The sequence below is a fragment of the Protopterus annectens genome, chromosome 15.part0 (genome assembly GCF_019279795.1).
Source record: "Protopterus annectens isolate FY-2018-M chromosome 15.part0, PAN1.0, whole genome shotgun sequence".
Classification (NCBI taxonomy): domain Eukaryota; kingdom Metazoa; phylum Chordata; order Ceratodontiformes; family Protopteridae; genus Protopterus; species Protopterus annectens.
In genome coordinates, this window is record NC_056749.1 from 134,748,126 (window position 1) to 134,772,914 (window position 24,789).

General features: G+C 40.9%; 1 protein-coding gene across 1 annotated transcript in view; it reads left to right on the forward strand.

Moving 5' to 3' along the window:
• Window positions 1-24,789, forward strand: part of RADX (RPA1 related single stranded DNA binding protein, X-linked) — an 804,920-nt gene that overhangs the window by 606,520 nt on the left and 173,611 nt on the right. Inside the window, exon 13 of the mRNA XM_044057246.1 lies at window positions 7,977-8,159. Coding sequence (XP_043913181.1) covers window positions 7,977-8,159 — 183 coding nt within the window. The remainder of the gene's footprint in view (window positions 1-7,976; window positions 8,160-24,789) is intronic.

Below are 24,789 nucleotides of genomic sequence, written 5' to 3' on the forward strand. Positions count from 1 at the left end.
TTTGCAGTACTGATTACCTCAGTACTGACATGATGATATGGAGGAGGCTGTATATCGTATGTTTCCAAGAGACAAGATAGAAGGGCAGTGCAGCTAAGCCACTTGGCTTGGGATCCAGAATCTATTACTCCAGGCTAGAAATGGTGTGGGAAATTTGGTGTGTGAGAGAGAGGGAGAGAGAGAAAGAGGCTTCAGAAGGCAATAAAGGATATTATCAGAATTAGTGACAGATTCATGGCAGTCAGACTCCAGTGTAATAATTGGGCACTATTCATAATCTCAACCTGTACCCCACATCAGGGTTGTGATATTGAGGAAAAGAGTGCATCCAGCAGTTGCAGGACCTACTAAAGCAGGGCACCATGAATTGCTGATAATGGGTCACTTGAATGCACATATTTGGACAGACAGAACAAAATATGAGGATTGCCTGGGTCCACATGAGTGGGGCAACAGAAATAAAGGAGAGCCCATTCTATACCCTTGTCTGGCAAATGGCTTGACATTAACCAACACATGGTTCAGAAAGAGAGAGAGTCACAAGATCACATACCAGAGTGGCCAACATGCAACTCTGGTAGACTCCCTCCTAGTAAGGAATGGGCACTGGAGTAGAATCAATGATTGTAAAGGCATCCCCAGTGAAGCAGTCGACCCATAGCATAAATCACTGGTTGCCACAATCAGCTGCAAGCAGTGGTCAGAGAAGGCTCTAAGGTCAATAGGTACCAGGCTGGAGACCTGGAAGTTAACTGGAGAGAAAGTACACCTGTTCAATGACATACTCAGGGTGCTAGCACCCCAAGAACAGGAGGAAATAGGTGGAGCTGAAGAAGAATGGCAGCACTTCAAAACAGCATGTGTGAGGACTACAGAACAGATATGTGGCCGAGCCAGGTATGGAGATAAGATACGTAAGGAAAGCTTGTGGTGGAATGCAGAAGTGTAGGAAGTCATCAAAAGAAAGGAGTGCAGGTAAAAGTGTGAGACAGAAAAGACAGACCAGGCTAGAAAGGAATACTGGTTGGCTAACAAAGAAGTTAAGAAAGGAGTTGCAATAGCAAAGAACAGAGCATTGGAGGCATCATACCAGCTTCTGGAAAGTGAGTAAGCAGTTGGCACAAAGAAACTATCAGGTTGCAAGGCAAAGACAGAAAGATAAAGAATATAGTCAGACATCCTTCATAGGTGATGCCAGCAGCAACCTGCTCACCAGTTACATTGCATGAAAGTTCTGGAGAGGGTGATTGATAAAAGGATATGCAGAGTAGTATAATGTAAAATGAGAAATGAGCAGTTCGGATTCAGATCAAGATGCAGCACAACAAACCCAATGTTAGCAGTGAGACATACAGTTGAAAAGAAGCTAGAGATGAGGAAAGAGTCCAACTGGGCATTCATAGACTTAGAGAAAGCATATGACAAGGTCCCAGCAATGCTGATTTGGGCAGTACTTTGGTGGTTCAAAGTCCCAGCAGCATTGATAGAATTAGTGCAGACTATGTACAAGGACCCAATAACTTAAGTACGAAAAGTGTTTGTTCTCACAGAGGGGTTCAGCTGTGAGCCCACTGCGGTTCATACTGGTGATGGACTACATTAGCAGACAGGTTGGAGGGGTCAGATCAACAAAGTTACTGTATGCAGATTATGTGGCATTAACAGCGACTCTGAGCAAGAACTCCAGCGAAGGTTAGAAGAATGGAATGCAAAACTAAGCACAGATAAGAGAGTGGCAATGGCAGCAAATTGTGGAAATTGGAAGAAGCTGAAAACTGAGATAGAAATGAAGATAGTGAAACAAGTTATTAACTTCAGGTAGCTGAGAGAGGTGGTTGAGGAGAAGGGAAGTCTGAATGAAGAGGTCAAAGCTAGAATCAGTGGGGCTGCAGCCAAATAACAGAGATTCTCAAGTGTAGTGAATGACAAAAGAATGTCAAACTAGCTGAAAAGTAAGATGTACAAGACAGTGGTGCAACCAGTACTACTGTTGTTGTGTCTTTCGGCTTTTCCCGGTTAGGGGTCGCCACAGCGGAACTCCGGTCCGCTAATGATTGGTAGTTGATTTTTACGTGCCGAGTTACCAGCCCTGATGCACAACCTTCAACAAAGGTACGCCCATTCACGCATGTCTCCATGCAGAAGATGCTCTAGCTGAGAATCGAACCGGACAGCGTCTGACTGTGAGGCGACAACGCTACCGCAGCACCACCACCACCACCACGGGTTTATGGTACAAAAACCTGGGCAGTAAAGACAGAGCAGATGAGGAAGCTAGAGGGGATGAAAATGAAGTGCCTGAGAAGGGTGGTAGGATTCACATTATAGGCCAGACAAAGAAATGAGGACATAACAGCAGAAGCCAAAGTAGGTGCAATTTAGAAAGATCAGAGAGAAAATTATGGTTATTCAGACACGTGCAGAAAAGCAGAACCACTCTGGTGAAAAAGATTTGGGACAGACAGGAAGAAGGTAAGAGGAAATTAGGACTTCCATCAAAGAGGTAGATGGATTGTGTAAGAGAAGAATCTGCTACAGGCATGAATTTCTAAGACGGCAGAAGAGTGGCATTGAACTGATAAAGATGGTGACAGTTTACATGATACCCCTACTCCATATAGAAAATGGGAAAAAGGGGGCTGTTGATGATGATCTCACCCACTGCAATCAAACTCATAAATTTCCCAAAAATTATTTTACAAAACACTTCTGAAATTATAGATCATCTACAGAAATATGAAATCAAAGTGCTCTGCAGGTTAGAGAAGGAATTACACTTAGTAGAGACGGCCATGGTGGTGCATCGGTTAGCGTTGCCGCCTCACAGCAAGAGGTTCTCCAGTTCGATCCTCGGCTGGGGTGCCTTCTGTGCAGAGTCTGTATGTCCTCCCTGTGGACATGTGGGTTTCCTCCGGGTGCTCCGGTTTCCTCCCACATCCCAAAGACATGCTGTAGGTGGATTGGATACTCTAAATTGGCCCAAGGCATGAGTGCGTGCATGTGTGTGCCTTCAACTCGACATCGTAAAACTCCACTGCCAATCATGAGCGGACAGGTGATCCGCTGTGGCAGCCCCTAACCAGGAAAAGCTGAAAGAAGAAGAAGAATTGTTCTTTTTTCCTCACCACAACTAATGATTAGCAGCCAACAGCTTCTTTCTTCATTCGCAGAACCTACCATACCCACCTACCTCCCCTGGGCTCAACCCAGACCACATCTGGGACCAGTGAGGAGATAAAGGATGCTGGTAGAGCATCATACTACCACTGGCAAATGCCCCATTACCCACCAGCCCATGACAGCCTTGTGAACTCCACAATTGCTGCCTTTGGGAACTGGAACCATGCTTCCAAGCATGCTCATCTTCTCAACAAATTGGTATACTACTTGCAGCACAGTTATAGTCAGGCTCTTAACAATGCTACTGCAGTGAGCCTAAGGTGCACACCCCCGATGGGCAAGCTGATGACAGCCACTCACTCCTATTCTTTGTCATGATCCCCCCCTTGTGATTCCTCCAGCACTATTGTCGATAGTCAAACATGGATCATCTCGGGTGTAGCAACAGCTTTATCCCTTCATGACACCGAGCCGCTCAGCACAGCAAATGTTTTGAGCAGAACATGTTTATTAGAGAAGAATGAAAAACCGTTAGAATAAATACTAGCGATTCTTTGGGTAAAACTGCAGTTACCAGCGACATAAGAAACAAAGAATTTAAGAGATGCGCTGAAACTGACTTAGAAATGTAGTAACTGAAAGAAAGGATGGCCTGAGCAAAAGTCATCTGTAATAAAAAAAAAAATCCAGTGTTATTTTACTTTCAATGAAGAAATAATTTGTGCCCAAGACTTAATGTTCGAAACTAACAGAAAGCCAAAGTCCGCAATCAGATGTGTATACAAACTCAATAATGAGGCATGGAACCCGCAAGAGGATAGACGTTATGTTAGAATCATCATCATCAACATCATCATTATCATTTCCAGCAGCTTCTGAATGAAGAAAACCCCACAGAAGCTGTACTGCCCCAGAAACAGCCTACAGTTAGAGAAGAAGAGGAGCCCAGCTTAGAAGAAGTAAGAACAGCACTAAGGAAGATGAAGTCAGGGGAAGCAGCAGGCTCAGATGAGGTCACAGCAGATATGATAAAGATGCTGGGTGAGATGGGGAGAAATGGCTCCTGAGGGTCCTAATAGCAGTGTGGAGAGAAAGGCGCATCCCAGATGACTGAAGAATAAGCATACTCATGCCAGTGTACAAGAACAACAGCCACAACTATGGGCAGTACAGAGGGATCAAACTCCTACCACATTGCATGAAATTTCTGGAGAGGGTGATTGATAAACTGATACACATAGTAGTAGAATGTAAGATGGGAGATGAACAGTTCGGATTCAGATCAGGATGCAGCACAACTGACCCAATGTTTGCATTGAGACAGATATTTGAGGAGAAGGTAGAAATGAGGACAGAGTCCAACTGGGCATTTCTAGACTTGGAGAAAGCATACAACAAGGTCCCAAGAAAGCCAATCTGGGCAGTACTGCGGTGGTTTGAAGTCCTGGAAACATTGGTAGAATTAGTGCAGGCTATGTACAAGGACCCAGTGACTCAAGTATGAACAGTGATCAGCCTCACAGATGGGTTCCCAGTGGGAGTGGGTGTACATCAGGGTTCAGCTGTGAGCCCACTGCTGTTCATAGTGGTGATGGACTACATTAGCAAATAGGTTGGAGGGGACAGATCACCAAAGCTGCTGTATGCAGATGGTGTGGCAGTACAAGCAGACTCTGAGTTAGAACTTCAGCAAAGGATAGGAGAATGGAATGCAAATCTGAAGGCACATGGAATGAAACTAAGCACATATAAGACTGTATCCACAGGTACCACCAAGGATTGGAAACCAGCAAATATACTTTGAAAACACAGCTTTAATAAAAAAACAAAAAAAAAACGCATACACTACTGGCATTAACGTCTTCTGTCTAATACGTTTTTGTTTAAAAGTTACTTCATCAGATGTGGACAGACTTGTGAACCATTCCCTTTATACTCCCTTTACTTAATTAATTGAATTGATTAACCAATGAAATTAAAAAGTTAATTAGTAGTTAATACAGAATACTATAAATATAAAGTGACTGTGTGCATGTACAACCTTCTCTGAATAAGAAGTAAACATAGCACCATTTTGCATATTAAAAACCATGTTATCTAAGTACAGCTACCTAAAAATTGGTATTCTATATTGAATCCTTCATAAATTAATATAAAATCATGTACTTTAAAACTTTAAAAACTTTAAAAAAATTGCATGTCAAGTACAGAAAATGAACTTGAAGTTTCCTCTGGTATCCATTCTAATAATTACACTCTGAACTCATGAACATAAATATGCATTGCGAATTGGCATTAACATCAATGTACAAGTAAATATAGTCATATTAAAATTATGTTAAAAACTGTTCCCATCTTAAAATTTCTACTTAAAATATTATTATATAAATACAAATATAAATACATATTATGAAAGTTAAAAAATTGCATACTCATTGCAAAGACCTAATCAAATATTTTCATCTGTTTCAAACCATTATTAAAGTTTGGTTAGGTCTTCGCAATGTGTATACAATTTTTTAACTTTCGTAATATGTATTTATATTTGTATTTATATAATAATATTTACTAATAATACTAATTAACTTTTTAATTTCATTGGTTAATCAATTCAATTCATTAAGTAGAGGGAGTATAAAGGGAATGGTTCACAAGTCTGTCCGCATGTGATGAAGTAACTTTTAAAACGAAAATGTATTAGACAGGAGACGTTAATGCCAGTAGTGTATGTGTTTTTTGTTGTTTTTTATTAAAGCTGTGTTTTCAAAGTATATTTGCTGGTTTCCGATCCTTGGTGGTACCTGTGGATACTGTTGGAAGTGAATTTTGGTGCCTTGGTGAATACTTTATTTGTTTTACAGATAAGACTGTGGTAATGGCAGCAAATTGGGGAAATCAGAAAGAAGCTGAGAACAGAGATAGAAGGGAAGATAGTGGAACAGGTAAACAGCTTCAAGTATCTGGGAGCGGTGGTTGAGGAGAAGGATACTCTGAATGAAGAGGTCAAAGCTAGAATCAGAGGGGCTGCAGCCAACTGACATAGAGTATCAGGTGTAGTCTATGACAGAAGAATGCCAAAGAAGCTGGAAAGCAAAGTGTACAACACAGTGGTGCGACCAGTACTACTGTATGGTACAGAAGCTTGGGCAGTAAAAGCAGAACAGTTGAAGACACTAGAGGTGATGGAAATTAAGTGCCTAAGAAAGGTGGTAGGATGCACATTGTGGGACAGACGAAGAAAAGGGGACATAAGAGCAGAAGCCCAAAGTAGCTCCAATTGCAATAAAGATCAAAGAGAACAGATTACGGTGGTTTGGGCACATGTGTAGAAAAGCAGAAGACAATCTGGTGAGGAAGATTTGGGACAGGCAGGAAGAAGGTAAGAGGAAGCAAGGACATCCAGCAAAGAGGTGGATGGATTGTGTGAAAGATCTAAGAGGAAGCAAGGACATTCAGTAAAGAGGTGGATGGATTGTGTGAAAGATCTGTGACAATCAGGCATAAGTGTTGAAGAAGGCAAGAGTGTGGCACTGAATCGAAAGAGTTGACGACAGTTAACACGATACCCCGACCCCATGTAGAAAAAATGTGAAAAAGGGGGCTGATGATGATGATGATGATGACTTAATGTTCGAAACTGACAGGATAGCAGTTTCCATTCAGATGAGAAAACAAATGCTTGAGGAGATGCATGAATCACATCTGGGAAGAAGTGAAGTACAAGGAAAGTTGTCTATTGCACAAGAATATTAACTCAAATGGAAAAAATATAGAGTTGTGTTACCACTGTATTCCTTAACAATCATCCAAAGAAAGAGGTGCAAGCAAGCCCAGTTCCAGATCATCCGTGGAATTTAGTGGGCGTATTTTTCCTGGTTGCAGGAATCCATGTATCTTGTATGTGTATATTATTATTCCAGTTCTTGTGAAGTTAGTCTGATAGAAGTTCAGCTGTTCTGTAGAGTTTTCAGTCAGAATGTAGAATGTGTGTGTGTGTGTGTGTGTGTGTGTGTGTGTGTGTGTGTGTTTATTTCTTAAGTCTTTTAACATGACAACTATCCGCTTGCAGGTTCCATGCCTCATTGTTGAGTTTGTAGACACATCTGATTACAGATTTTGGCTTTCTGTTTGTGTCCAAGAGAACCATGGGTTTATTAAGCTCCTGTCACTTTGTAATCCTAAGACTCCTTTGTAGGGCTTACCAGGAGTGACACACTATCCCACTTTGGGTGATGACTGGACCCTCTGTAGGAAATGAGCCATATTCATTTTTGCTCTGATCCATATTGGCCTTCTGTTTGGGTCAGAGAGAAACTGGGCCTCAAGGTAATGAGACACCTTCTGCATGAGTTCCGAGCGGATAGAGTTCTCCTTTTGAATGGAGTGCTAGTGTATACTGCAATAGATGGTGTACTTAAGATGTTCCTGTTATTCCTGAGTCTTCTTGGCTGTGTTTTATTGTCCATCTTGAATGGTGTTTACCCTTGCACTTACAGCTCAGGTTTTGGCTGAAAAATGTCTGGAAAGGAGCTGTTCACTTACTCAATTAACAAATAAAATGTTAAATTAAAGTTGAACTAGAATAACAAAACTGAGATGACCAGCCGATGATCTGGATGTGGCTTGTTATAAATTCACAACAAGCTTGTGTGTAATTATATAATAAGTTTGCTCAAGTGTAATTCATAGAAGAAAATAGAGTTGAAATGAGTTACATGTGATTTGTTTTAGATATTAGTATATGAGAAACTGTAATGTTTATGAATGGTATGACATCCGGTTTAGTATGTCATACTTTTTTACTTCTCTTGGACAGATTTATTTATCACTGACAGCTTGACTGATTTTCGTTTCAGGCATAAATAGACAGTTCGCCATTGATACTGTATTTCTACCAGTAACTTCTACTGAAGATCACAGGAAATTGGGGCTTTTATCTGATTTGCACAGCAATACACTTCTTTCCTGCGTAAATTTAGGATATGTTTCTCAGCAACAGACTACAGGTACTCATGAGTCGTCAGTTCTCCCACCACCAGGTAAAAGTCATGTTTTGTAAAATGAAGGAGCAGCAGCCCAGGTTGATTTGCATGTGCTTATCAGCTGTCCGAATGTTGCATGTTGCTTGATTATGAAACTAGTGACTGTATTACAGACTGTGAAGTAAGTTGAAACTGTAAAGTAAATTGCTTTATGAATTTGCATAAAGTTCTGAATGTTTGTGTGTTTACATTCACTACACCTCAATAATTATATACTAGTTGATGTCTGCTCTGTACTGACTCTGCCCCATTATGTTAAGAGCTGTTTTTTTTCATTGTGTTGTGTACTTTGTGGGAATTTGTATAACCTGTTAAGGACTGATTCAATGAGAGCCATTCAGTCAAGATTGATAGAATGAGCAGCAAAATTGTTTGAAGTGATTCGACTTAGTCTAACAACTGACGACCTCAGGGCTGATATCATCAGGAGCATTTAGAAAGCTTCAATCCACCCCTTAAAAAAGTCCATAAGTTACTGGTTTGCTACTGACATATTGAACTCAGTTAAAATACATTAACTGAAGTAAATCAAACGCATACCTTATTCTTGTAGTTAAGCATGGTTTTGATTTTGCTCCAGGCTGATTCAGGCTAACTGTCATTACACTATAGTATGCATCCGCATGCCTGTATATTTCATATTTCTACAAGGTGTATTACAAATGCAGATCAACTCTGTGTGGGCCAACAAGATAAAAAAAAATGTAATTCTGGTATGTTTTAGTTTTTAGACCTGTGACTAATAAGAACAGGATCTTCCAGTTTTTCATAAAGATAAATATTTGTCTGATTTTGCTTGGGATTCTCTTTTGTCAGTCGTCTCCTGTGGTGTTAGCATCTGGAAGTGACAGTGACATGGCATTGGCTTTACCATGTGTAATTTGACTGATGTGGTCTAAAAGTTCATGAGTGTGAGTCACATTACTTTAGCCAGTGTAATCTAAGGTAACCAGACTGTGGTGTACGTAGATTATGTTAATGACTGTATGTCTGCCCATTCTGTGAAGCTGGTGAGAAGGGCTGATGTCAGAAGTAATTTGGACTGAAATATTGATAAGAGATGGGTAAAGGAAACAGTGTGCTGCAAACAAGATGGAGAAAATCTTTCACTTACTTCAGGAATGCATATATCTTGGAATTAGTACTCATAGCCTGGTAACTGAGTGGGTAGTGTTGTTGTGTCACAGCTCCAGGTTATTGGTTCTGTTATGCTTCTACTCTGTTCTTTTCTGCTGTTTTGTTTATTTTCTATGGAGTTAGCATGTTCACCTTTTGTTCACGTGGATTTTCTCTAGGTGTTGTTTCTTGTCATCTCCCAAAGACATGCTTCTGTAGACCACATTTCCCATTGTAGCTCAGGCTGGAAAATGTTACAAGAATAAGGTTAGTCATATGGTCAGAATAAAAATATAGAGAAAAATACATTAAGCCCATGACGGGAATGTGCTAAGGCATTTTAATGCTGGAGTGTCTTGTGAAGTAAATAGTGTGTTTGTACTTTATGGGGGTTGCATCAGCAAGTAGTGCATTTTGTAGTGCTTGTTGTTTTCATCATCAGCTCATGGCATCAGGATGAATGTTTAGTCATCTAGTTCCTCAAATTTCAGAGCCATAGTCTTCTAATTTGTCACCACACCTTGAAGTAATGGATAATGTGATATATTGGAAATCCTTTTGGTTAACCAAGGCTTTGTTACCTGCTGAGAAAATAGAGGATCCATAGAGAAAACCTTCCTTTGAGTTTGGAATCCACCTGTCCCTCTCACAACATACAAGCCAGTTGAAAGTGCCAGTTTGGGAAGTCTGAAGCCACGCCCTCTAGGACACCCCCACTAGAATCTGACCAGCATAGCACATAGTTTCTTAAGTAGCTTTTTCATCTTTCTGTTGTGGTGGAGCAGCTGCTTTCTGAATATCCAAAACTTATGAGGATGTTACTCATGGAAGCATAAGTGTAGTCTTTGTACGGTAAAGTCAATATTAACTGTATCTGAAAATACTCCCTTAGGTGTAGTGATCTCTTAATATGTGTAATGACAGACTTTGGGGGAGGGGTGACAGCAGGGCTTTAAGCAGCAGTACAGTGAGTTTTAATATTTGACATTTTCTGTGCTTATTGCATTTGTGCAATCAGCATTGTCTGTCATGGAGACTAATACAGTAGAAGAGTATCAATCAGGATAATCAAGAGGATCAATCAATCAACAGAGGATGGGCGATGGAGCGAATGTGTACAGGGAGTTTGGCGCCCAAGCCTGGAACAAACTCCCTGTATGCATTCATTCCATCACCCATCTTCTACACTTTAAAAAAGAACTTAAACTGCATTTTCTCAACACCAAGACTTGCCCCTGCCGTGACCCAAACTAAACTCCTTTTCTCTCCTATATCATATTCCCACCACTTGAAATTTTTGCAACACTCTTCCCCCTATTTCTAAACTTGTATCTAACATATGTGTAGTTAGCTAACTTCTCTCCATTATGCATGGGTGCCAGAACCATAGGGCGAGGGGAAGGGAGGGCCCCAACACTTTTACAGCTGCAAGACTTGTCTCTTGGGGAAAAATTAATGAAATGACATACCAGAAAATTTGAGTTTTTGTTTAGGACCCAAAACATGGATTCCCTTGCATGCGTCGCACACGCTAGCATGGATTTAAACACAAGCGTGCACGGAAGTAACTAACTAGTTCAGCTGTTCCGTTGGTAATCACACATTTCTGCCCATCAGTTTCCGAGTGCTGCCAGAGTCATGCTACAGTAAGGAGATGACGTTTTCTTATCATATTTAGGTCTGAATCAGAGAAAGGCACATACTGCTTATGTATGGGTGTGTGGACAAACTGATTTACCTTTTCATCGAGTGATGGCAGCTTTGAAAGGAATGTGGGATGTAGGGCACAGAGGATGCAGTATCTTGCATAAACCAGTAGTTTCTGAAAACTGTCTTTTCGATCTCCTATCCATCACTTAAATGTTATTTTAGGCTGTTATTCAGTTACTGCCTGAATCTGTTGTTTTTTCAGAGGTTGCTGTAACACTCAAATAAAATCTCTCATACTTAATGATAGCTGATTTTTGATCTGTAGCATTTGGAAACTGATAGAAGCGGTTATCCATGTGCCTTTATCTTAGTCCAAGTTAGGAATAACAATATATAATTCATTAGCATTAAGGAACCTGTTGACAATGTCGTTATGAAAGTCAATTTAAGCTGACAGAGAAAGGATAAATAATATATTCAGTGGTGTGATGAATAGAAACAAAGACTGATTGATAGTAGGCATCTCCTTGGAATGTCTTAGCAAATGTGTTCACAGTCTTCTTTGCTAACTGGTTACAACCCAGTACTTTGGCAACAACTGAGTTATAAACAAGATAAAAGAAAGGAACAAAAAATAATACTAATATAACTAACTGGCTTAAATGTTCTGTTCGTGGTAATCTCACATTTTTTGCCCAAGAGTTTCAGTTTTCTTATCATATCCAGTAGTGTTTTCTTATTGCTCTGTATTGTTTCAGTACACATTGCTGCTGCCACAATCATGTTTCCTTACTAGGTACAGTTTTTAAGGAGTGTGTGTGTAAAAGGAAATATGAAAGGGCTTTGGCTGACTAAGTTTGAAATGACTGCAAGCTAGGAGCAGTTAATGAATCCCCAGATGACTTAACCATCATGCAGGAAGGCGTGTCCCAAACAATAACTGGTGTCAGAATCATGAATTGAAACTCAACTCCAAAAAATGCATTATCGTATCCTTTGGGAAGTAATCTACTCCAGGAAACCGCCAAATTGACTATGCTCCCTGAGAAATGACCCAGTTGTTTGGCGTTTGGGAACTTGTGTGTACAGTGACCTAACTTTTGACCAACATATGCCCAGAGTCATAAAAAGTTGTTCTATATTGCACAGCTTATAAACAAATTTATTGTGACTAGGTCTAGAGATGTTATTGCCCCCCCCCCCTTTATAAAGCCCTCATTAGGTCAGTCATTTTGTATAATGCCCACTTTGGCATGTATCTGTCCAGACCCATGCAATAATTGGAATACCCAGAGAGATACCTTACTAAAAGGATACAAGTCCTAAACAATAGGTCTTGCATGGACCACCTCAAAGATTTATCACTATACTCAGTATCCTACAGCATGCTTAGATATGACGTGTCTGGCATTCAAGGCATTCTCTGACCTACTACAGATGGACCTACTGAACATCAGCAAGTCAAATGGCATCATAAATACTTAGTCCAGGTATCTAAACTGAATGTTGTGGAGAGATGGATATATATCACAGCACTGTTCCAGAACAGAGTATCCATTCAAGTAAAACAAAGCTCATCCCTGTCCATATTCAAATGGAATTTGGATCTAAGGATGGGTAATAGAAAATGTACTCCAGGATTGCCCCTCATGCTACTGATGGATAGAGGCAGTTCCTAAATGCTGCATCCCTTACATGGGTCCCCTCAAATTATCTATGGTATAATCACAGCTATTCTCACTAGGGCTAATACACAATTAGCAGCCATGGGATAGGAAAGACCAATCAGAAGACGTTAATTCAAGCACCAAAAGGGAATTGGCTAAACTTAAAATGTCCTCCAAGTGAATCTATGTTGTGGTAGTAAATAGTTTTAAAAAATTGCCCTTTTTAGATCACTAAATGCCCCTCTCACCCTCTGCCTCCCAGTCTTCAACAGCTTCCGGCACCTATGCCATTATGAAGTCTTAAATTTTGCAATGCATATTATTGTTTATCTCTTTAGACTAATTTCTCTTTGCTTATGCACTATACATTTGCTTATTTTTTTCCATCAATGCTTTTATTTTTTTGAACTCTAACTTGTGTACTATCCTGAAGCATGAATTAACTATTTGTACTGTAAATGCTTTTTGTTTGTGAATTTTATAAGAAACTTCTTTTGTAATCTGGAGCTTTTCTCCTCGGGTCTCCAGTGAAAATGGGCTTCTGGCCCAGTTGGACTAACCCGGTTAAATGTCAATAAGTAACTAAATGTCCTTCAAACTAACTACCATAATACAGTAAAAGAGTATCAATTTCCTTTAAACAAACTATTATAGGTTCATAGGTAGGTACTAGGCTATCGGCCCAAGGGCCTACGAAAGCCTAGCCAAAGAGGTTCCCTGGCTTACGCCACCCAAGAAAGTTATTTTCCTGTGCCACTGTCGAGCAGAGACACAGAAGTGATCCCTGAAGTGTATTTCCTATTTCCCATCCACTCATCAAGATTTTTCTTGAAGAGTGCTAATGAAGAACTTTGCTTGACATAGATGGGTAGCCTGTTCCAGAGTATGGGAAGTCTCTGGGACAGAAATATATTGCTCCAGCATGTCTTGTTTGTTGTGGTGACAAGGTTTAGGTTCCTAGAGCGTGTAGCTCGGAGGGATTGGGATTTCTTTAGATGTAGCATGTCCAACAGCTCTGGGTTTGACGTAGCTTTATATGTTAGGCAGAGATCACCTCGGAGTAGGCGATATGCTACGGAGTAAAGCTGGAGTTTTTTGAGGCGGTCAGTGTAGGGCATTTGTTTGAGGCCAGTAATCCTCTTTGTGAGGGACTTCAGTGGCCTTTCCAGCTGCGGCAGATGTCTTGTGAGGTACATTCCAAAAGGGGAGTTGTACTGTATAATGGGTCTAATGAGTGTCGAGTAGAGGGGAACAATGACCTCTTTTTTCCTGGATGAGAACCCTTTTATGACGAGGTGTGTGATGTAGAAGCACTTCCTGACTACTGTGGCGATGTGACTATCAAAGGAGAGACTACTGTCCACCTGGGTCCCAAGGTCTCTTATCACACATTCAGTGTTAAGTAGATTGCTGCCTATGTGGTAGTTCATGGGTACAGAGTTTTTACCAAAGGGGATGACACTGCACTTTTTGGCATTGAGCTTGAGGCCATGGCTCTGACACCAGGCATCTGTCTCAACGAGGCCCTTCTGTTGGATGTCCACATCATTCGTGGACTTGACTGTGGCTCCTAGTTTGCAGTCATCTATGAACTTCGTTAGCCAGAGGCCTTCTGTGTTAGCCTGTACTTCAGAGAAGTAGATACCAAACAGGAGAGTTCCCAGGATGGAACCCTGTGGTACTCCACTTGTTACTGCTTTGAGGTCAGATTTGGAGTCTGTAACTTTTACAGTGTGGGTTCTGTCAGTGAGCCAGTTGGCAACCCATCTTGTGACTTAGGAATTTATACCTAGTTTAGTGAGTTTAGCTATAATTCCAGAATGGGGGTGGTGTTGAAAGCCTTGGCGAGATCAAGATAGGCTGTGGGAACCACCTTACCCTCATCTACGGCTTTGGTGACTGCCTCAAAGAAGTCAATCAGGTTCAGGAGGCATTATCTGCCTTTCTCAAACTCGAACTGGGTGGGATCCAGAGTTTGGAGGTTACCAATGTCTTTGTTTATGAGTTCCATGATGATACGTTCCATGGCCTTGCAGACCAGGCTCATCAGGCTAATAAGTCTATAGTTCCCGGGATCAGTGGTGGCTCCTCCTTTGTGGAGTGGGATAACTGTTGCTGTGCGCCATTCCGTGGGCACAAAGCCTGATGCAAGGCTATTATTGAATATGGTGCTTAAGTGGGGAGCCAGTTTGTTCTGAAGTTCGTGTAAAACGCAGCCTCGGATGTTGCCCGGTCCCATGGATGCTGTGTTTTTGGCTTTAGAGAGTGCAACTTTTACCTGCATAGTTGTGATTACAGGGACTCTGCATTCTTCCTGTATACATATGGGCCCTTTAGGGGGTGGGGGTGGGGGGGTAAAGTTATCACTGAATCTATCTGCCAGGATGTTGGCAATATCAGTGGGTTCTGTAATTTTCGTGCCGTTGTGCTGTAACTCAGAGCAGATCTGGGTGTTGCCATCGAGATTCTTGACATAGCTATAGAATGCTTTGTGGTTGTCCTTAGAATTAGTGGTGATTTTGTTTTCATAGCTAGCTTTGGAGGATCTTATAAGGAATCTCAACTTCTTACTGAGGCCGACCAGGGAGCTCCTCCATTCATGGGATTTTACTCTCTTTTGCAACAGTTTCTTCCTTCTGTTGTACAGTTTGTTTATGGCAGGGGACCACCAGATTGGCTTCCTTTTTTTGGAGGATAGTGTCTTGGTTCTGTTTGGGATAGCACTATCCATGCACTCGTGTAAGTGCTTATAGAGTGCATTTGTGTAAGATTCAGCAGTTGTAACTGTATTGTCCATCTGCATGGGTGTCATGAAGTTCACCACTTCTGTCTTAAGAAGCATGAAGTTGGCTTTGGAGAAATTTTTTACCATGGTTTCCTTAATGGGGGGTGGGGGAGGGATGTGGATATCAAGGGTGATTTGCTTATGGTTGGATCGGACCAACGAGGAGTTGACTTCAGGTGTGGAACACTGGTCACTCATGTTGATAATGACTAGGTCTAGGATATTGTTGCCCCTGGTGTGGGTGTGGATAATTTGATCCTGGGCATTGGAGTTTATGAATTCCAGAAAGAGTTGAGCTAAGGAGTTGGTACACAGATAGTTTTCCCAGTTAATGGTGGGGTAGTTGAAGTCACCCATTATTAGAGTGTTTGGTTGAACCCTAATATTTTCCAGTACATCAAGAAAAGAGGAGTGGAAATCCTGGGGCATGGTGGGGGATCTGTAGCAAGCTACAATTTGGATTGCATTTTTGCCCAGAGTTAGTTGCACTTGGATAACCTCGGAAGCATTATGCTGAGCAACTAGCCTGGAGGTGTGGATATCCTTAATGAATATGGACACACCTCTGCCTTTGGTGTTTCGGTCCAGGTTACATGTCCGAAAAGTGTGGTATGAGTTATAGCCTGGTAGTGCAGGGGTACTCTCTGGAGCCTTGAACCAGGTCTCAGTCACTGCACAGATGTTGATGTTCTCCATTTTAAGGAGTGCCTCGAGTGAGTGCATTTTGAGATTTAGACTTCTAGCATTGAGTAGCATTACCCTCAGTTTTTACTTGCCTGTTCCTGTTATGGCAGTGAATTTGTTATTTGAACCTTGCCTAAAAAAGGTACTATAAGGGCAGCAAGAGCCATAGCCAGTATCCAGAATCCCAGGGGCAACAGGTGCAGGCCATCTGTGGCAAAGCATCGTGGTCTGTCGACCATATCATCCCAAGCAGACAGATACTGGACCCCCTTAGAATGACACCAGAAGCTTAGCCAATTGTTGAAGTCAATCATTTTGTCCTTGTACTGCGGCATCATTCTGGATGATGGCAGAATGCTACTCAGGGCTAGGGTCATACCTGCCTGGGCTACAAGATCGAAGAGCTCTTCCATGTCTCTTTTCATGTAGTCCAGGAAGGTACATTTCAGGTCATTCACACCAACATGGACAATGACAGAGTCATATTTGTACTTGTTGTGGAGTGACCTGAGTGCGTGGGTTATGTGGCGGATCCTGGCACCCGACAGGCAGCTGACAGTAACCTTCTCCTTGTTTAACCTGGTGAGTGGGATATCAGTGTGCCTGACTATAGAGTCACCTATGACTAGTGTGTTGGGTATGTTGTTTTGCCTTATTGGCTATGGTTGAGTGGCACACTGAGTCTGTGGGCTATGTGTCATTTGGGTTGTGTTGGGGGATATGGATAGGGATGTGTTGTACCATACTACAAAAATCAGCCACACTACCCTAAGCAGTTCATACAAAAGCTGCAGCAGTAACCAATGTAGGAGGAAATGTTTTTAAAGGAAGAAGCTAGAAGCAACACTTTCCCCCAGTTTGTCGTGCTATTATTGCCTGGAGGGAAGATTCACATGTAACTTGAATCCTGGATTCTCATCACAAATAATCTTTGTGGTGGGTCCAGTCCAGCATGATCCTCTATTACAGTCAACATTTCTTAGGAACATCTGACCCTGTCAGTGTGTCACCAGAGTGCCACCATTGTAGTTGAATCTGGTAACCATTCCAGTCACGGAATTTGGAAACAAAAGGCCATTCAGAGCAATCCTCTCTTAAAGAGGTGACCTTTTTAATTTGACTGTGACCTACTAATTGATTATGAGCGGGCAGAAGTGAGATTTCACGCATTAATGAGAGTTTGCCGTCCACCACAGAAGATTTATATTTGAATTCTGTTTCATGCAGCTGTTTTATGAACAGAATCTGACAAAACAGTCAATCAATAGGCATCTTAAATCCCAAGACAAAGACAGAATTAATCTTTCAAAAATTTGCCTTCTAGTTACAGACTCGGGTCAACTTCTTTTTTTGAGTTTTCCAGTCAGAATGAAGGGTAATAGTAAACAAACACATTTTTAATCACACCATTTCCATCAAGTTTATTATAATTAATTCTGGGACCTTGCAAACCATAAGTCATTCATTATTCCTAAACATAGAAATTTCCTTTCTCCAATTCTTCAGCTTCTTCAACAAGACAGTTTCTCAGTATGTTTCTTCTGGTGCTGCCTTGCATTTTGAGGATGTCAGAAGTCAGATCTTTGTAACTTTTCTCTGTTAGTGACCCTCAGAACCATGCCATGTACTCCACAGAGACCAAATCTTATTGATGTTGCCCTGGATTCAGAAATAAATTGTGTAATATCCAATACCACTGAAAATGCATCAGGGCTTTCTATTTATAACTGAGCTTCAACTCATATCTTAAGAACAAGTGCTTCATTTCTTGGTGAAGAGCTCAGCTGGAAAATACTTTTGCCCTCTGGAAAGTTGATTAAAACAGTACTGTTGTCTTTGCATAAATATAAGACATGGTTGCAGTTATTTAGCATTTAAACTACTCATGCAGTCTTTCATTAGATCCTGTGTTGTCCAAATAAACAGTAGCAGTTTAATGTCTTGTTTAATCAAATACAAAGTTGCCATCTGGAGTGATGCCATGAGAATCTTGTCTTGAACTCTGTAGTATGTTATGATTTTAAAAGCTGGTCACCTTCTGAGAACTGTAAATGACTCAGAAGACACCTGAGCAGATTGGCAACTATGTCTGCAGGTCGTCAGACATGTTTCATCTTTCTGAGGTCACCTGCAGCTTGTCCTTTCCATAATTTCAGAGAATTGTAAAATGCACAGTTTTTTCTACCAACTTTTTTGCAAGACAGATTAGAAAGCAGCCAACTTTTCCTTTCAATGGGGATAAAATGTAATCCATATTATTTTGTATTAATTCAGAAAGAAATGCTTGGGACAAGGCTTTTTTTCCCCCCCTATTATCTTCACAGCTTCTAAATGGCCGAAAAGTTGTAGTTTCATCTTCTCCTTCAGCTGTCAAAATCAATCACAACAGCTCTTTACAGTAAAGAAAGGCAGTTCACGCTAGTCTAATGTTAATGCTTTGGCACGAAGTTCAAAGGTAAATACTAGGCTAGATGCCCCTGTGGCCCATTTTAAGCCTATCCAGTTTTCCTTTTTGTGCTGGAATTAACCTATCCCATTTAGTTAGAGATTGGCATTACACATCCTGTAGTCAATAATTATATTTTATCCCTAATGAGAATAACTGGGATCATATCATAGACCATTTCAGGGGACCCGTGCATGGGATAAAGCATTTAGGAGCTTCCTGTGTCCATTAATAGTACAGGAGGCAGTCCTGGGGTAAATATTTTGTTTCCCCTCCATTGATCCAAGTTGCGCTTGAATATGGACAGGGAAGAACTTTGTGTGGATGGGGAGTCTGTTCCAGGGCAGTGGTAGCCTCTGTGAAATATACCTGTTGCTCCAAATTGTTCTGTTGATGTTGCAGAAGAGGTCTGGATCCCTAGACTCAGCATTAATGATGCCATTTCATTTGCAGATGTGCAGTAAGTCCATCAGTATTGGGTCAGGGGATGCCTTGTACACCAGATACTTGGGTCACCGCTTAACAATTTGTAGGATAGTGTGTATAGTGAAAGGGCTTTGAATTGGTACATGTAAGACATGTTGTTTAGGGCTTGCATCCTTTTAGTAAGGTACCTCTATGGACATTCCAGCTGGTGCATGTGTCTGGACATATACATGCCAAAGGGGGCATTATATTCAATGATTGGCCTAATGAGGGCTAAGTAAAGGGGAGGTATATTAGATAAAGCTTTCGGGTCTACACCTTTCATCAGTATGAAACATTACAATAAATCAGCATTTAAATAGGAGAATATAAAATCACATGCTTCAGCCCATCCCACATCCTAATTAACAATCAAGCCTAAAAGTAATATATAGCTCATAGAGGTCTATATAAAAATATACCTACTAAAAGGAAGAAGAAATCCTACTTTACATAAAACTCTACCATTTAGAATAAAAATATAGAAATTAAAATAAAATAAAAACTTATACAAACAGTATATAAATATTTAACATATCTACACACAAAAAAGGAGTCACTGATAACATCTAGCAGCCTATAGTGTACTACATCAAGTGGTAATACCATGTGATACCCTATTAAGGCCTCTCTCTCTCTGTCTTTTAACTAATACTGGCTTCAAGCTGATTGTATTATTCAAACCAGGGGCTACATCCGCCTGGAGCCTAATAATCCACTCTAACTCGAATGTAGCCCCTGGTTTGAATAATGCAGTCAGCTTGAAGCCAGTATTAGTTAAGACAGAGAGAGAGGCTTTAATAGGGTATCACATGGTATTACCACTTGATGTGTATCCCTCACTGGTAAGATCAGACCATAAACTAATCTCACTGGATATTCACATCCCGACCCCACCCCCTGCCCAGAAAACCACAGTGAAAAACTTCTCTAAAGCAAATTTCACACTCCTCAAAACCGAGGTGGAATCCTTCAAAGCCCGCGGGCCTGTGGAAAATACGGCCCAGACCGTGGAATCCTTTATAAACGCATTCTATGAACACCTTCAGGAATGCATGGATCATGCGATCCCAAATAAAACCAAGACCCAGTCCTCCAAAGGCAGATATCCTGTCTGGTGGACCCCAGCCATAAACAAACTATACAATAGAAGGAGGAAGCTACTAAATGATAGAGCAAAATCCCAGAAAGGGAAGGCATCACTGATCAATATTAGCAAAAAAACTACGGGCACTCATAAAATTGTCTAAGGCCAGCTTCGAGAGAAAAATTGCACAGGACACTAAGGATAATCACAAGGCTTTCTTTAGTTATGTTAGGAACCTGGGTGGGAATTCCCAGATATGCTCAGAATTAGTTTAAAATGACAAAAAATACACTGAACCCACAGACATTGCCAACATCCTAGCTGACAGGTTCAGCACAAACTCCCACCAAAGGGCAAATATCTATCCCAGCAGAGTGCTGCCCCTGACATCTCAGATGCTCAGGTAAGAGCCGCCCTCTCCAAAGCAAAAAACACAGCATCAATGGGACCAGACGGTGTCCTGGGCTGCGTCCTACATGAACTCCAAGAAGAACTAAACCCAAACATAAAACTACTGTTCAATCTCAGCCTTACTACAGGATATGTGCCCAAAGAGTGGCGTACAGCAACAGTGGTCCCTCTCCATAAAGGTGGTGCTTCCACGGATCCTGGAAACTATCGCCCCATAAGCCTGACTAGCTTGGTCTGCAAAGCTATGGAAAGGATAATCATGGACCTCATAAATAAAGATATTGGGGACCTACAGACACTGGATCCTACCAAGTTCGGCTTTGTTAAGGGCAGATCCTGCCTCTTAAACCTGATTGATTTCTTTGAAACAGTGACCAAGGCCATTGATGAGGGGAAGGTGGTCCACACAGCCTACCTGGACCTCGCAAAAGCCTTCGATACAATACCCCACTCGAGCATTATAGATAAGCTCACCAGCTTAAATATAAACCCCTATGTCACTAGATGGATTGCAAACTGGCTCAAGGACAGAACCCACATGGTTAGAATTGCTGGAGCCATGTCAGACTCCAAACCAGTTACAAGTGGTGTCCCCCAAGGGTCAGTCCTAGGACCTCTCTTGTTCGGTATATATTTCGTGGAGGTACAGGCCAACACGGAAGGACTGTGGCTGACCAAGTTCGCAGATGACTGCAAACTGGGCGCCATAATCGACTCTCCAGCCGACACAAGCATCTTCCAAAAGGGCCTCATAGAAACAGACAACTGGTGCCAGAGCCATGGCCTCAAGCTAAATGCCAAAAAGTGTATAGTCATCCCCTCTGGCAAAAACAAAGTGCACACAAATTACCACATAGGTGGTAATCCATTAAGTACAGAAGAAGTAATTAGGGCCTGGGGACCCAAGTTGATAGCAATCTCTTATTTGATAACCACGTGGCTAAAGTGGTTAGAAAAACATTTTATATAGCCCACCTAATCATGAAGGGATTCACATCTACATCAGGGGAGGTCATCGTGCCTCTTTACTCATCCCTCATCAGGCCCATAATTGAGTACAATGCCCCTTTTGGGATGTACCTTACCAGACACCTGCAGCAACTGGAAAGACCCCAAAGTACCTCACCAAGAGGATCAAAGGGCTCAAACAGATGCCAAATGCTGCCCGGTTAAAGAAACTCCAGCTCTACTCAGTGACATACCGCCTGTTCAGAGGCGATCTGTGCCTGACGTATAAAGCCATGTCCAACCCGGAATTAATGGACATGCTGCACCTCAGAAAATCCAAATCCCATCGAGCTACGCGCTCGAGAGACTTGAACCTCAGCACTGATATAAATAGGACATGCTGGAGGGACAGATTCATAACCCAGAGGCTCACTTCACTCTGGAATAAAATCCCAGTCCAGGTTAGGCAGAGTCCCTCATTGACTCTCTTCAAGAGGAATCTTGATGAGTGGATGGGAGATCGTAGGTTTACCCCGGGTATCACTTCTGTGTCACTGTTAGACAGAGGCACAGTATACTAACCTCGAAAAAGGGCATAGCAAAATAAATTTAAAATGGGTGGCGAAAGCCAAACACATTCTGGCCAGGCTTATAAATGCCCTAGGGCAGATAGCCTAGTATGAACCTATGAACCTATGTAGTACACTATAGGCTTCTAGATGTTATCAGTGACTCCTTTTTTGTGTGTAGATATGTTAAATATTTATATACTGTTTGTATAAGTTTTTATTTTATTTTAATTTCTATATTTTTATTCTAAATGGAAGAGTTTTATGTAAAGTAGGATTTCTTCTTCCTTTTAGTAGGTATATTTTTATATAGACCTCTATGAGCTATATATTACTTTTAGGCTTGATTGTTAATTAGGATGTGGGATGGTCTGAAGCATGTGATTTTATATTCTCCTATTTAAATGCTGATTTATTGTAATGTTTCGTACTAATGAAGGGTGTAGACCCGAAAGCTGTATCTAATAAAGTTATTGGTGTGGTATCTTGGTTTCGCTGAATTATAGCAGTAACACCAATTTTTGTTTCTAAAGGGGAGGTATGACATCCTTGGATCTAGACACAATCCCTTTGTTTGTAAGCTGTGCAATATAGAAGGACTTTCTTACAACAGTGGACACGTTTTGGTCGAAAGTTAGGTCACTGTCCATATAAGTTCCCAAATCCCAAACAAGGTCAGCTCTTAGGGGTGTATTCTCAGTGAGGTAGTTCCTTGGGATAGATGACTTCCCAGAGGATGTAGTAATGCATTTACTTTCAGTCCCTGATTTTGGCACTGGTTATTTCGGACAAACCTTCTTGCAGGAGGGCTAAGCTAAGTCATTTGGGGATTCAATGACTGCTCCTAGTTTGCAAACATCTGCAGACTTAGTCAGCCTGGATCCTTTGGTATTGGCTTTTACTTCAGAAAAGTAGATGCCAAACAGGAGAGTTCCTAGGACAGAACCCTGGGGGACTTCACTGGTGACTGGTCTCTCTGTGGAGGTAACTTCCCCTATTTTGATTTCCTGCATCATGTGTCTGAAGGAGTTGACAATGTAGTGGGTGATGTAGGTGTTTATTCCAAGTTTATTTAGCATTTCTACTGTGGCTGAGTGGGCAGTTGTGTCAAAATCTTTAGCCAGGTCAAGTTATGCTGTATGTACCATTTTGCATTCATCCATTGCTTTGGTGACCTTTTCAAAAACATCTACCAGGCTGAGTAAGCATGACCTGCCTTTGATGAATCCAAACTGAGATGAGTCCAATGTTCGGAGTTTCCCGATGTCCTGATTGATTAATTTTATGCTAAGTCTTTCCATGGCTTTGCATATGAGGTTGGTCAGACTTACGGGTCTGTAATTTCCTGGGTCTGTGGAAGGTCCTCCCTTATGCATTGGAATGACTGTAGTTCTCCATTCACTTGGTACCAAACTTACATAGAGGCTGAGATTGAACAGTGTTAGTAGTAGTGGCTGAATAAAGCAAGCAGAAACTTTGCAGTGTGATGGGTGAAGTTCACTCCTTGAAATATGTTATGCATCTAGTTCACTAATAAAAATCAAACTTTAAAATATGTACTACAAAATAATAAAATAGTGGGTAGTCCACAGTTGAGTTAGAAATGGAATATGCTTTATTGAAATACACAAACAAGTGATCCTAGTTGAGTATAATGAAAAGCATTAAATACCTTCATTGTTTGTATATATCAGGATATTTGGAGCAAGGAAGTGGTTACAGAGAGTGGTTCTGTTAAGAGTAATAAAAGCATTAAACTCATCTGTTCAACCAAGTCCCCCCTTCCCCTTTAGCACTATAGTGCAAAGTGAGACTGTGCTACATTAGAACTGAAACTTAAAAGCTAGAGACAAATTAAAATATATAAGAACAGCTTATTATGGCTAACCTAGTAATCCAAACTTTATTAATTAAGGAACTTACTGACTAACAAAATAACTAATTAAGTAACAAAAAGATCTACCAGTAGACATCTATCAGAATAAATATTAGTCACTTATAAACTGAAACATTTTTAACAAAGATGCAGCTAAAACTGAAGTCATTTAGAAAACCTGGGCTTTGTTAGTGTGAATAGGTTTAGTTCCATTTTCATTAGTGAACTAGGTGTATAACATATTTCAAGGAGTGAACTTCACACTGTCCACACACTGACATTTCTGCTTGGTTTGTTTTTGACCCAGTATAGGTTGCATACTGGGTTTTCTGAGACTTCGAGGAATACCACATATTTTTCTTTTTGTTGTGGGTGTGGCTAAATCATACTTAATGTTATTTAAGAAGCATCCAGGAATACTGTCAGGACCCACTGATGCAGTATTCTTAGATTTTGATGGCACTTTTAAGACCTGGTGTGTTGTTCGTTTGCATGTGAAAGCTTTTTTAAATTATTTGGACTTAAAGCTATACAGTGTTCTAGTTAAAAGTTTTGTGCACTGAAGTGGGAATATAATTCAGGTGGATACGATATCCCCTCAGTCCTGTAGCTGTTACTTACCTCAGATTTAGAATCATGTAAGCTAGTGTAAATCAGGTGTAGTTTACACATGTACAATTTTAAGTATCAATCCTGTCTCTCATACTAAGATATGTAGCTTGTTAAAGATAATCAAGAGAAAATTTAATTAATTGGATTCTATTTTTCAAACCTAATCAGACCAATGTACACAGCATATGATTTGGATTATGTACTTGTTTGTTTATTTATTTATTTGACATTTGTTTAACTGGGTAGTCTGACTGGGTCTATAGAACCCGTTTTCAGTAGAGGCCCGGGAAGAAAAATTCCACATACAGTAC